This window comes from Quercus robur, chromosome 2 (genome assembly GCF_932294415.1).
Source record: "Quercus robur chromosome 2, dhQueRobu3.1, whole genome shotgun sequence".
Taxonomy (NCBI): Eukaryota; Viridiplantae; Streptophyta; class Magnoliopsida; order Fagales; family Fagaceae; genus Quercus; species Quercus robur.
Genome location: NC_065535.1, coordinates 75004639 through 75018084, shown reverse-complemented (window position 1 = coordinate 75018084; position 13446 = coordinate 75004639). Strand labels below are relative to the sequence as shown.

At 35.8% G+C, this 13446-nt stretch overlaps 1 protein-coding gene and 1 long non-coding RNA gene across 2 annotated transcripts; one reads left to right on the top strand and one right to left on the bottom strand.

Moving 5' to 3' along the window:
* Positions 1-2156: 2156 nt before the first annotated feature.
* On the bottom strand, positions 2157-4229 carry LOC126715017 (uncharacterized). The gene is made up of 3 exons (XR_007651735.1): positions 4087-4229; positions 3428-3481; positions 2157-2453 (listed from the first exon to the last, which is right to left on the bottom strand). It is a non-coding gene; the product is annotated as an uncharacterized LOC126715017 (long non-coding RNA).
* A 3563-nt stretch (positions 4230-7792) lies between these two features.
* On the top strand, positions 7793-12336 carry LOC126715016 (protein SIEVE ELEMENT OCCLUSION B-like). The gene is made up of 7 exons (XM_050415441.1): positions 7793-8533; positions 8908-9015; positions 9184-9632; positions 10154-10263; positions 10446-10588; positions 10759-11241; positions 11409-12336. The coding sequence occupies exons 1-7, from the start codon at positions 7847-7849 to the stop codon at positions 12066-12068; spliced, it is 2640 nt and encodes an 879-aa protein (XP_050271398.1). The 5' UTR covers positions 7793-7846; the 3' UTR covers positions 12069-12336.
* The last annotated feature ends 1110 nt before the right edge of the window (positions 12337-13446 follow it).

Here is a 13446-nt window from a genome sequence, read left to right as displayed (position 1 = left end):
TTTTGGGATTTCTTTTGGGTACTTGATCATTGTAGACAAGAAAAAGAAGATGCCAGATTCTCAAATTTGGCTTCTGAATCCCTTTGCAAGACATGAACTTCATTTTCTTTGCCCTCCTAATCGCTTTCAATATGCCACCCGTGCTTCCTTAGCTACCCCTTTGCCAGAGTTCATAATCATATGTTTTTCTAGTCAATGCTTACACTTCCGTAAATCCAAAGATGTCAATTAGACTCTATATAAATATGATAAGCCTTAGGCTTCGTTTGGGAGTTCATAAGGGAAGGGAATGGAATGGAATGGAATGAAATGATCATAAGGGAATGGAAAGGAAGGAATGTATTTAAGTAAGGGAAAAGAATGGAAAAGAATGGAATGGAATTAAGTAACCTTGATTGGATGTTTTAAAATTGAGGAATGAAAATGAATGGAATGTAAGTAATTTTGTTTGGGAGTAACATAGAGGGAATGAAATAGAATCATTTTATAATAAAATTACTATTAGACCCCTATTTTAAAATAGAGGGTTGAATATATAGGGGTATTTTGGGAGTTTTAGTAAAAAAATCATTAAATCTAATTTCATTCCCTCCTATTCCTCCCAATTTTAGAGGGAATGAAAATTTGAGGTTTTAAGGAAATAGAGAGGAATGAGTATTCTCTCCTACTCATTCCATTCCCTCCCACTTAAACTCCCAAACAAGGAAATAGACTTTCTATTCCCTCCATTAAAACTTTCAAACAAAGGAAGGGAAGAATATTCTAAAATTATTCTTTTCATTCATTTCCATTCCATTTCAATCCCTCCTCCTAAACAAGGCCTTATAAGATTTATAGATTAGCTATCTTCAACGGTAAGATATATAGACATTAGGGTACTAAATCTGAATTCTCTGCATCCTCATATGACCTTGCTGAAAGTAAAGTGTAATTCAAATTTGTTACTTGGATGGAGGCAGTTACTTTGTTTTGATAAACAGCTCCTTATGATATATGTATTATGAAGTTTATGAGCTAAATTTTTTGAAGATGGAGTTGGTGAGGATTCCTAACTTGGGAGATCTAGTATTGTTCTAGGACTTCAAAAATAAGTTTTCAGGAATTAGCAAAATAACAAGCTGGGAAACTATTGGGATCTCGCCTTCTAATAATTGCATATACAGAATTTGGAAATATGATTCTGACTACTCTATGGAGTACTTCTTTGATGGTAGATGCCCCCAGACTTTCCCAATCTTGCAAGGAGAACGTTCCATATCCCCTAATTGTAATAAATTCTGGTATTTTCTGAATCAGTCTTGTCATGTGGATTCGCTCTGTGAAGGCTAGTTTGGATTTCTTCTTATTCATCAACCCTACCATTTATGTATTGAACTTATCATTTAGACAAGAGTTTTGAGAGTTTTTATTTATTTTGTTCTTCTTCATTTCCCTTATTTACTTTTGCAGTACTTTTTTTTCTTTCATTTATTATGTTATTCTCATCGAAGATAATAAATATATATCTCAAACTACACTTAAAATTTCTACAAAATAGAGCACTCTTCTATTAATCAATGTCTTTAAAACAAATTTATCCAAAAAAAAAAAAAATATTATGCCTCATCGGACGCATAAATCATGTGTGATGAGGCTAGTGTGTGTGTATATATATATCATCTATAATATTTATTAGAATTAAAAAAAAATTACAGATATTATTAGAATGAAAAAAAAAATTACTAAACTATTTACTTGATTATCTTCTATTTTGATTGTAAATTAACTGCCTGGGCGTCGGCAGATCCGGATTGCCCTGCAAAGTCTCTTCTCAGTCGGTTGTTCTTGTTAAATCGGTCCGACCTGAAGTCCCTCCTCTCCTAAGGGACAACCTTCGCTTTACCTTTTCCCAACTGCTGGTCTTCTTCAACCCTTTTATACTTGTCGATCCGGTCCATTAGTTGGCACAGACTGGTGACAGGCTTTCCTGTTAGGGAGTTTCCTAAACTATGCTCAATTGGGAGGTTGCTCTTGAAAGTGCTAGTGGCGACATCGTCATTGTCACGCCCCAAACCCCAAAGGGTCCAAAACATGAGAGAGACGTCTCAAGTACCTATAAATTTTTCCTTTTTGACAATTCAATCCACATGATTATTATCGAGTGCCAACAACAAGGATTATCATAATCATCCCATAGAATATACTTTCAGAGTAAGTCAGAGCTCTAAGCATTAATTACAAGGACCATAGGCCACAAAAGAATAGAGGTCTGAAAACAACAATTACATAACAACAGCTTGTCCCAACAGTGGAAATACAGTCATAACCACTATAATATACAAAAGAATGAGTCAAGCCTAGACTAAGATGTACACCATCTAATATATCCATTACACAAAAATTCAGCCTCCATCAGTAGTTAGTCTAACTACTATTAGCCACCAAAAAGCTGTCTCAAAAGATTGTTGCCTACTCTGAAAAGTTATAAAAATAATGGAATGAGACAAAGCCCAGTAAGTAGCATAATTAAAGGGGGTGGGGAAATGCGAGTTTCATGATGGTAACAATTTACAAATCATGCTTTTAATTCGGGAGTTTCCAAATAGATTCTACAAAACCATTTCCCTAAAATAATATGACAATAATGAATAAATTGACACAACACAAAGCTTCTCAAAATGTTCTCATGAGATTACATACTATATATTCCTCAAAATATCTCAACATGAAACTACTTACTATACTGTGAGCAACAACACACCGTTCCAAACCAGAAAATCTAACCCAAGGCCACATAATAATAGCCGACACAAAGCCGGAACTCATTGCCGACACAAAGCCGGAACTAAACTGCCGACACAAAGCCGGAACTCATCGCCGACACAAAGCCGGAACTAATAACCATCACAAAGACGGGTGCTAAGATACTAATGTCACGCAGACTATAGTATCTAGCTAGGTAATCACCGAGTAATCACATGTCACAGTACATGGGTAGAACATAAAGAGCTCACATAACTTTAATTCAAAATACATAATTTCACTTCTAAGTAGTTTCATAAAACATTTGAATGCCCAAGATATTCACAAGGTTCTCAATGCCTTCAACTTATTTCTTGCCCAAGAGATTTTGTATTAACTTCCCAAATAACATAGGCCAAGATAAAGCATCTTTATATTTTTGCAAATAATGCAATAAATCCATAATACGCATTTTCTAGAATTTAATCAAAGATGCTAGTCTTTTCTTTGCTAACAAATCATGCAAATCCCCCATATGCAATAAGAATATGCATTTTCATATATAATCATATATAGTAGGGTCATAACACAACACCTTTTAGAAAAACATAGTTCCACCATTAATTTTCCAAAATGTGTTTGACCCAAAAACAATATTTATAAGATATGGTTATTTTTCAAAAATACCCATTAAAAAGCTACTTACCTAGCAACCGCAAAATCCTAATTCTCCAAGCTCCAAGGGGAGATTAGCTAGAACCTAAACAATGTCAAGCAAATCTATCACAATGAGCACAAAGCTTGAAATTGTATCTAGCTACATATTAGGAATTGCCAAATAAGCACTAAATTAGGCAAGCCTAGATTTAGCCTCACAAATAATATTTTCCATCTCCAAAGTTTCTCAACTAATTACTTTACAAGACATAGACTCCCATTATACTTATGAATCATACAAGGTATTATTTCTAACATCAAAACCTCAATAATTTATAAATAGTTTCCACATGGTTTTTACAACATCATCAAGAGACCCATGACACCAAAATCACAATATCCTTTCAAACAAACAATTTAGATCTTTAACTAGCTCCAAATAAACCATAAAAATTATATTCACAATTTCATTTCACAAGATATACCTCAAAACCCCTAAATTTTCACCATAACAAGCCCTAGATACCCAACATTGTAAAAAGCATGAACTCACTCAACAATTACATCCACCAAGACCGAAACCCATATGTATAACACATGAATATCATTTCCAAAGCTCTTAAATCACATGAAAATCATTATTAAAGCTTGGGTAAAATAACCTCAAATAAGAACATAATACTCATCAAAAGAGATTAAAACTTTTACCTCAATTAACTTATGTGAAGGTGTGATGTTCTTGAGGATTTTCTAGTGATTTTGCCGGAAAAATGGTAGAGGTGAGGATGAGGAATGTACCGGTGGGAGGGTGAAGGAGAGGAGTGTGTGTATGTGTGTTGTGTTGACTGAAAAAGAAAAAGAAAAAGAAAAGGAGAACAAGAGTGGGAGTGACCGGCGAAAGAGAGAAAAGAGGGAGTGGATTGTGTGATGGGTAGTGGGGTTAGGTGGGGGCACATTGGTCCACAAAAATTCTGACTTACCTTTTTTTTTTTTTTTTTTTTTTTTTTTTTTTTTTTTTTAACTCACGGGATGTTACAGTCATAGTTACCCTCTATCTCATTGTACATCTCCCAGTACTTGTTCGAGTAGGCTTTCAGGGTCTCATCTTCTCGCATGGACAAAAACAGTAAAGAATCCAAGGGCCGAGGAACCCTGCTACTCGTGATGAAGCGAGAGCCAAAGGCCTAGGTCAACTGCTTAAAGGAACCTACAGAATTTGGCCTGAGGCCATCAAACCATCTCATTGCCACTAGTCCCAAGCTGGATGGAAATACTTTGCACTTGAAAGCCTTGTCTTTGGAATGGACGGCCATCCTCTGGTTAAACTGGCTTACATGCTCTACGGGGTCCGTTCAACCATTCTACATAGTGAAAGTAGGTTGATGGAATCGCCGAGAGAGCTTAGCCCCTTCTATCTTGCGTGTGAAGGGTGACTTAGAGATTTGATCCAAGGCTTTGCTCATGGTTTCGTTCACTAGGCCTTTACGGGATGGACTTTTGTGTCCGCGTCTATGGTGGTGCTCTTCCTTATAAGAAAAGGTCTCACTTGGTGGAGTTCTTAACCTTTTCTTATAATTGTCGTCCCCTTCATCACTAGTATTTGAACTGGAAGGGGAACACTTCCGTTGCACACGACGTAGTTTCTTTTTTAAGTTGCCAATCTCCTGCTGTAGGGCTTTGTTATCGTCCTGCTTTTGGGATACGTGACTTCTCACCCTAAAATGGCTTTTGCTTGTATGGGTAGTACGTACACTACACTCTCGATGTTTGTCCAAATCTCTTCTCCGTTCAAGGTTAAGAAAGTTATCCTGCCGTTGAGAACCTACAGGCTCTGATTAGTGTGGACCTGTTTGGTGTGGACCTGATCTCACCATGTTTAACCGTTGCACTGACTAAGGCACAAGTTCTTCCCACAGCCTGTGCCAATTGTGGGGTCACAGTTCGAGGCCCAAGCCCAAAATGTGTGGAGTCTTGATCCAATGAGCTCGATACAATGAATTTATAGAGAATGGGTCAAAGAATTAGGTCCTAATGAATTAGACAACGGCTAGTATTGAATTGCATGGCGATCAAACACAAATAAAGGATGCTGATATCAATAAACTTTCAGTTTAAGGAGGTTAAATCTGTATATAATGATCACTTTAGAATATCAGAATGATTTAGATTGCTATACTATTTTTTCTCTCTCCTTCCCGATCCTCTTCTCATAAAGGGTCTTTCACATTATATAGTTTCTTTTGGATCATCTTGATCCTACACTTGTTGATCATCTAAGTCCCTACTTGAGTCCCTGTTCCATCAGACATCTCTTTTAGCCTTCTGTGAGTTGTGGTAGCTAAGACAGCACTGTTCAAAAGTCTTCTCCACATAACTGTGGCCAGAAAAGTAGCTGCAATGCATTTAATGCGGTGGTAGCAGCTTTTCCTTAGATATTTTGAGTTTCCTTCCTTCTCGTATGTTCATAAGGCACATTTTTATCGTTAGAGCCTTTTGGAGAGTCACTTTAATTGCTAGAGTACACATTTGGACTACATTAGACAAGTCCGAGGAGGAATTTCCCTACTTATGAGACTTTACGGGGAACCCCTTAACAACTATTCGTTCCTCCTTGGTCTATATCCACGGACAAGGCCCAAAGCCCAATACACTATTTTGGGCCCTATTCCCCCCCCCCCCCCCCACACACACACACACACACATATATATATCACGAGCCTTATAGTTCAACTTACACTATATATATATATATATATATATCACACACACACACACACACACACATATATATATCATGAGCCTTATATATATATTTATAAGGCTCATGATATATATATATATATATATATATATGTGTGTGTGTGTGTGTGTCTCTCTCTCTCTCTCTCTCTCTCTCTCTCTCACACATATATATCACAAGCCTTAGTTAATTTAATAATTAATTTAAGGTAAAACTCACAATATACATTTTGACGAAAAAAGAGAGGAAGAAGTCAAATATGAAGCTATAAACAACAAAAACAAATATATATATATATATATATATATATAAAGATTAAAAAAATAAAGATAGAGATTAAGAGTACTAGTCTCTAACCCGTGCTATGCACGGGAACATACCTATTTGTAAGGTTAACTAAAATAATTTTATAAAATCTTAAATTGATTCAAAAAACTATACCATTGCATGATTTGCTTTTGTATGACTTCAATTTGTATTACAATTTGATAAAGAAGTCATTGCTTGAATGCACGGGAACCTACCCATTTGTAAGGTTGACTAAAATAATTTTATAAAATCTTAAATTAATTAAAAAGCTACACCATTGCATGATTTACTCTTGTATGACTTCAAATTGTAATATGTGCAATGACTTACAAAAAATTTGTTAGACAGTTTCAGATACTACAAAAAAATAAAACTGCTTAGAAACCATTAAAAAAAAAAAAACAAAATATATAACTAAACAATAGAGAAATATAAAAGAAAAATGGGTTACATTTAAAAGAATAATTTCAATTATTGCAAGCTTTTTTATCTTGTAAAAAATGGCTAAAGAGAGTTTAATTTGGTAATTCATGATGAATTTTTTTTTTTAAAATACTTGAAAAACGATAAAATAAAATAAAAAGAAATTTTAACAAAGTAGAGGAGAAGAAAATAACATAAGAAGAGCTCATACTTCTACTCGACTTTAAAAAAAAATTATTGGGGTTTGCATTACTTTTATAGTATTTATGATTAACCTTGTAAATTTGAAGATAAATTATCAACATTTGAGTTTAAGGTGGTGATTAGTTAAACAGGTCAAACAGATTCTATGAATTGAATACAAACATAACACATTTATTAAATGGATCAGTCAACACATTTATTAAATGGATCAATCATGTTAACCCAAATGGGACACGAACCCGTCAAACTTCAACTCATAATCTGCTAACTTCATGTCATATCATATTATTTGCAGGTCGTTTTGGATTTTCTAATATATATTTGCATGTTCCAATTTCCAAAAACAAGTTTTTGTTTTGTAACTACACGCGCGCGCTCTAATATATACTTGCATGTTTCAATTTCCAAAAACAAGTTGCGTGCGCTCGCGCACACTAATCAATGAGTAATAATCAAATGTAAGATAGTGTTAGACCCATGGTAAAATGGTCCATAACCCGAAATGCTCTAGATCCAGATTTGGTTCCGCCTTCATTCATGTTACTAATTCCGGATCATGACAAAAGATGGTGAGACAACTTGGGGCCACAAAAGCTAAAGCTTCCACATAACGTTTAGTTTTAACCGCAATGGAAGCAAGGAAGTTGATGCAGCTAGCTGGGCTTTATTCCTTTTCTCATGATTATATAAAGGCCAGCCAAAACTGAGGTCAAACACACAAGCAAATCTTCTCTCCCATTACCCTTGTCCAAGAGTATCCAACCTTCTTTTGCTTTGTTGTTTTTCTGAAACATGGATACCAAGGCAGTAACTGGTCCTGTGCAAAAACCAAATGCCACAACTCCTGCCCAGCAACCAAGCCAAGCTAGCAATGTGCTATTACAAGCTACTCCATTGTTGCAACCTGGCCAACAATTGGGTCCTTTGCAGCCAACTTCCAACTTGGGTTCTGTGCAGCAAACCAGCAACCCAGCTGGTACATACCAGCAACCCAACCCACAAACCAATTATGGTGCAGTGCAGCAACCTAACCCACAATCCAATTTTGCACTGCAGCAGCCAACCCCGCAAACCAATTATGCATTGCAGCAACCAAACCCACAAACCAATTATGGTGCAGTGCAGCAACCAAACCCACAAACCAAACAAGTTCCATTTCAGCCATCCAACCAACAAACCAGCCTTGTTCCTTATCAACAACCCGACCCACAAACCAATCTTGGGGCTTGGCAACGACCCACCCCACTGGGTTCTTTGCAGCCATCCACCCTACTCAGCAAGCTGGCACCCAATGCCACGCACCAACTGATCAGAGGTGACCGAAGCATGCTTACGATGTCTGATGACAATGCGCTGGTCAGTCATATTCTGGGATCCCATACTCCAGATGGCCGAGACTTTGATGTTAAACCCCTTCTTCGCCTTGTTGAGGACATTCTTAGACGTGCCACTCTCACTCCAGAGACCCTCTTAACAACGGTATAATACTACAGATTTTACTACATTAAATAAGCCTTACAAACTAATGTATTGCCAATAAAAAAAATGGTACAAATATTCATTTATTACATTATTTAAGTTATACCAATCATATTTTTATAATCTTTATCACATTCATTTATAAGTTTATACATATGCGGGTTCACACCATGAAGCATGATGCAGCAGACATATATATATATATATATATATACACGTATGTATACAAGTAATTTTTTGGTTTTTTTTTTTTTTTTTTGAGAAGAAGTAATTTTTTGGTTTGAAATCTATATATGCAATTTATTTGAATTGAAAGCATCCAGTTGTATATTCTTTGTTTTCATTTTCTAATTATTGCTTGTGTTTTTGTACAGGGTTCCCAAACATACCTTGATTCAGGCTTTGATGACAAGACCCACCATACGAGTTTTCTTGCCATGCTGGAAGCTCTGTCATATACCATTGACCGAATTGCCTGCGAGGTTATAACAAATCACAATTACAAAATCTTGCCCTATCTATATTTACATCAACATCATAATAGAAATTAAAAGTTTTTTTTTTTTCTAAAGTTTTTGAAAACAATAGGTCTATAAAACAATTGTACGTCTACCTAAACTGTTTGAAACGGTATATAAATGGATTTTCAGCTTGCATACAAGGCTTTGGGTGGCACAGATGCACACCAAACCACAGTGGCAATATGTAACATGGTATCACACTATGGATGGGACGCTAAGTTGGTGCTGGCCTTAGCGGCATTTGGATTGAACTATGGAGAATTCTGGCTTCTTGCACAGATTTACTCGACAAACGAACTTGCCAAGGCAATGGCAATCCTGAAACAAGTGCCTGGCATCATTGAGCACGCTGTCCCACTGAAACCCCGGTTCGATGCACTTAATGATCTAATCAGGACCATATTAGAAGTGACTTGGTGTGTCATTGAGTTTAAAGATCTACCATCCATTTATATCACAACGGACGTACCAGCATTAGCCTCAGCCATGATCCATATTCCAACTGCTGTGTATTGGACTATCAGGAGTATTGTGGCCTGCGCATCTCAGATTTCTAGCTTCACTAACATGGGTTACGAGTATGGCTTTTTCCTCTCCATCCTAATTTACAATTCTCATGCAAATCCTTAAATTTAGATACTGTGTGCCCGTTTGAATTAGGCTGAAAGCTGCGTTTGTTCTTTCACGTTTGGTTTTTTTTTTTTTTTTTTTTTCTGCACTTGTTTCCGCTTTTAGAGACAAAATACATTGTTAATGAACAGTATGCACACTGTTCATCCACTGTAGCAGCACTATTCACGTGGGATCCACAACTATTTTATTAAAAATATTAAAAATGGATCCCACAGTACTATTCACATATTTAAAAATTATTTTGCTACAGTGTTTTTTGTTTTCAATTTCAACAAAAATAAGTTCAATTCAAAAAGACCCTGTATATCTTATAAAAAGTTTATTGCATTTCTTAAAATTTTTTGTATATTGTAATTGATTTACACATTGATAACAAAGAGATCTAAACTGTTTTATAAGTAGTGTAAATACTAAAATGTTTGTAAGGCATTTAACAATAACACTGCAAATTGGATATTGATTGCAGGTTTGCGTTATCCACCTCAGAAGCATGGGAGCTATCCACCCTTACCCACAAGCTCAAAACCATACTTGAACATCTCAAGAAGAAGATGGAGGAATGTGTTCAATACATTGGTAAGCCAATTTTATGGTGCGTTATAGACCATGCAATGCCATATTTAGAAATGAATGCATAAAAGTATCTTATACAATTGCATACAATTAGTACAACACTCTTTTGTACATACATGGACTTGACATATTTCTGTTACATAAGATACCACCTATATATACTGAAATTCTCCTATTCAATGCAGAGGAGAGGAAGGATGTTGAATCTTATGAAATGCTTGTCGAACTCTTCAAAATGATCCACATTGACAACATGAGAGTTCTCAAGGCCTTGATTTGCCCTAGGGATGATGTGCTAGCACTTGTTGATGGTACCACCAAGAGAAGGGTCAGCTCTTCTAACACATATCATTAACATTACTATTGCACAATTAACGACATTACAATTTCTACTATCCGCACATTGCATATATATACTTGGTCTTAATTTTTAAGTTGTGGTAGTATAATTAGTTATATGATTATCTATATATGGCTGTTTCATTTTGGAAAAACCAGGTTAACCTTGATGTTCTTAGGAGGAAGAATGTGTTATTGCTCATTTCAAGTCTAGATATCACCCAAGATGAGCTATCAGTTCTTGAACAGAGTTATAACGAGTCCAGGCTCCACGAAATGAGGCTTCAGAGTCCGTATGAGGTTGTGTGGATCCCCATTGTCGACCAATTGACTGATGTTAAGCAAAGGCATTTTGAAGTGTTGCAGGCTCCAATGACGTGGTACTCAGTGTACCACCCTTCCATAATATCAAAGGCATCTGTCAAGTTCATCAGGGAGCAGTGGCACTTCAGGAACAAGCCTATCCTTGTAGTCCTAGACCATCAAGGGAGAGTGGTGTCCCCCAATGCAATTCACATGATGTGGATTTGGGGAAGCCATGCCTTCCCTTTCACTACATTGAGAGAAGAAGTTCTTTGGAGAGAAGAGGCTTGGAGGCTTGAGCTGTTGGTGGATGGCATTGACACAACCATATTGAACTGGGTAATTATATATGTGCGTGTGTGTTCGCGCGAACACACTCTTTAAGAAGAAAAAATGTTAGAATAATGATTATATAATTAAATTAACTATTTCCTAATAGTTTAATTTTTTTTGGATAATAAGGATTTATTATAGTAATTCACATTTCCCTCTTTTTCATTGAACAGATTAAAGAAGGAAAATACATTTTCTTGTATGGAGGCGATGATATGGAGTGGATTCGGAAATTTACAAAGGAAGCAAAAGCAGTTGCAGCGGCTACACGCATACCCTTAGAGATGGTGTATGTAGGAAAAGCCACAAAAAGGGAGCAAGTGAAGCGAGTGATAACGAACATTGTACAGGAAAAACTCAGTACCTGCTGGCAAGACACAGCCACAATATGGTTCTTTTGGACCAGGCTTGAGAGCATGCTGTTCTCAAAGATTCAGCTAGGCAAGGATGAGGAACACGACCTTGTGATGCAACAAATCAAGAGGGTGCTTAGTTTTGACAGAGAGGGTTCGTGGGCAGTGCTTAGCAGAGGGTCTAGTGTGTTGGTTAATGAGCATGGAAACATTCTCTGGCCTGCCTTGTTTGAGTATGAACAATGGAAAGAAAAGGTGGCACTGCAGGGCTTTGACATTGCTTTTCAAAACTATGTTGCTGCGCTTCGTGGTGATTCTCACCCTTGTTGCCGCTTTGAGTTCTCAAACTATGCTGGAAAAATCCCAGAAAACATGAAGTGTCCTGAGTGTCACCACTACATGGAGAAATACACCACTTTCCTCTGCTGCCACGACGAAGGCATTGTTCCAAGCTTACTTGCACTAGCCACTAATAAATAAACCCACTAGCATTTTCCTTAATTAATATAGCAGCTATATGCTTATGCTGCTGATGCTAAATAAGAGAACAATATATATAGGAAATGTGTTTTATTTATTTATTAATTTTTTTCTTCTTTCATCTTATATATATATGTAAAAGAATTGAGTGTGAGATGTCCACCCAATTGCGACTTTCTGGCGGCTTATGTATCCGATTTGAAGGAATAGATAAAAAAACACGTGTATTGTAATAATCTTCTTTGATTATATTAAAGATTCTTTTGCAGTAAACTATAAATACAACTATTATAAAAAGCTTTTGAATGTTTAGTATGCGTTACAAATTGAGAATGTGCCAATACGATGTTGATCCTTTACTTTCGAATCTTTATTGATATTTTCCCATGGAGATTGAAACGAATTCCATTAGTAGCCTACACATTTTGTTAAGGGATGACATGCAATTTAAACCGCCACCACTGGTGCCTGTCTCACCCGCCTTTAATTGACCGATTTTACCCCCGTATAGTAAATCAGGTGGGGATGAGGTTAATATTTTCTTAGATACCCGCCTGTTTATATTTAAAGTATTATAAAATATATTTTTTTATAGATTTATTATAAGGCCTATGTATGTGATTTTAGCCTTCTCTCTCTTTCTTTTTTATTTCTTTTTTTTTTTTTTTTTTTTTTTTTTTTTTTTTTTGTGGGGAGTGCTTTTAGCCTTCAAACTTTAAATTTATGATTTTTTAAATATTGTATCATTGAATTTATGTTTTTATGTTTCAAGATTTAAATTGTTTATTTGTTATATTATTATGTTTGAATTGTTTTTGTATTTCTTAATGCTTTTATTGTTGTACAATTATGCTTTGAGAATGTTTTGTAATATTAATTTTTTTTTAAGTTTTATGAGTTTTAATTTAATGTATTCAAAATAATTTTTTTTAATAAATTATATATATAAAATTGAATGTGATGAGATGGGTATCAAAAGTATCCGCTAGAATAGGGTGGGAAAAAAACCCGCCCCAAAGCAAGAGTGGGGCAGGGGTGGGGGTGGGGGTGGGGAGTGGAGAGTGGAAAACCCACCTTATACCGATCTTGTTGCCATTCCTGTTTTTGTGTCTTGTAAATTGAAGGTATGTTGTTTGATCTGCATGGCGACACCTAAAATTTGGTTTACCTTGTTTTTTGATAATTTTTTTTCTTCTCTTTTGCAATAATAATAAGTAAGATAATACCCTTTTCTACTTTTTGATAACAAAGATAAGTACAAAATTAAAATTTATACTAAGTTTTTTTTTTTTAAAACAAACGCACACCCCACAAGAGAGAGGGGATGAGGTTTTAATAAAATGGCAAAATTAAGTAGGTCAAAAAGTATTTATCACCA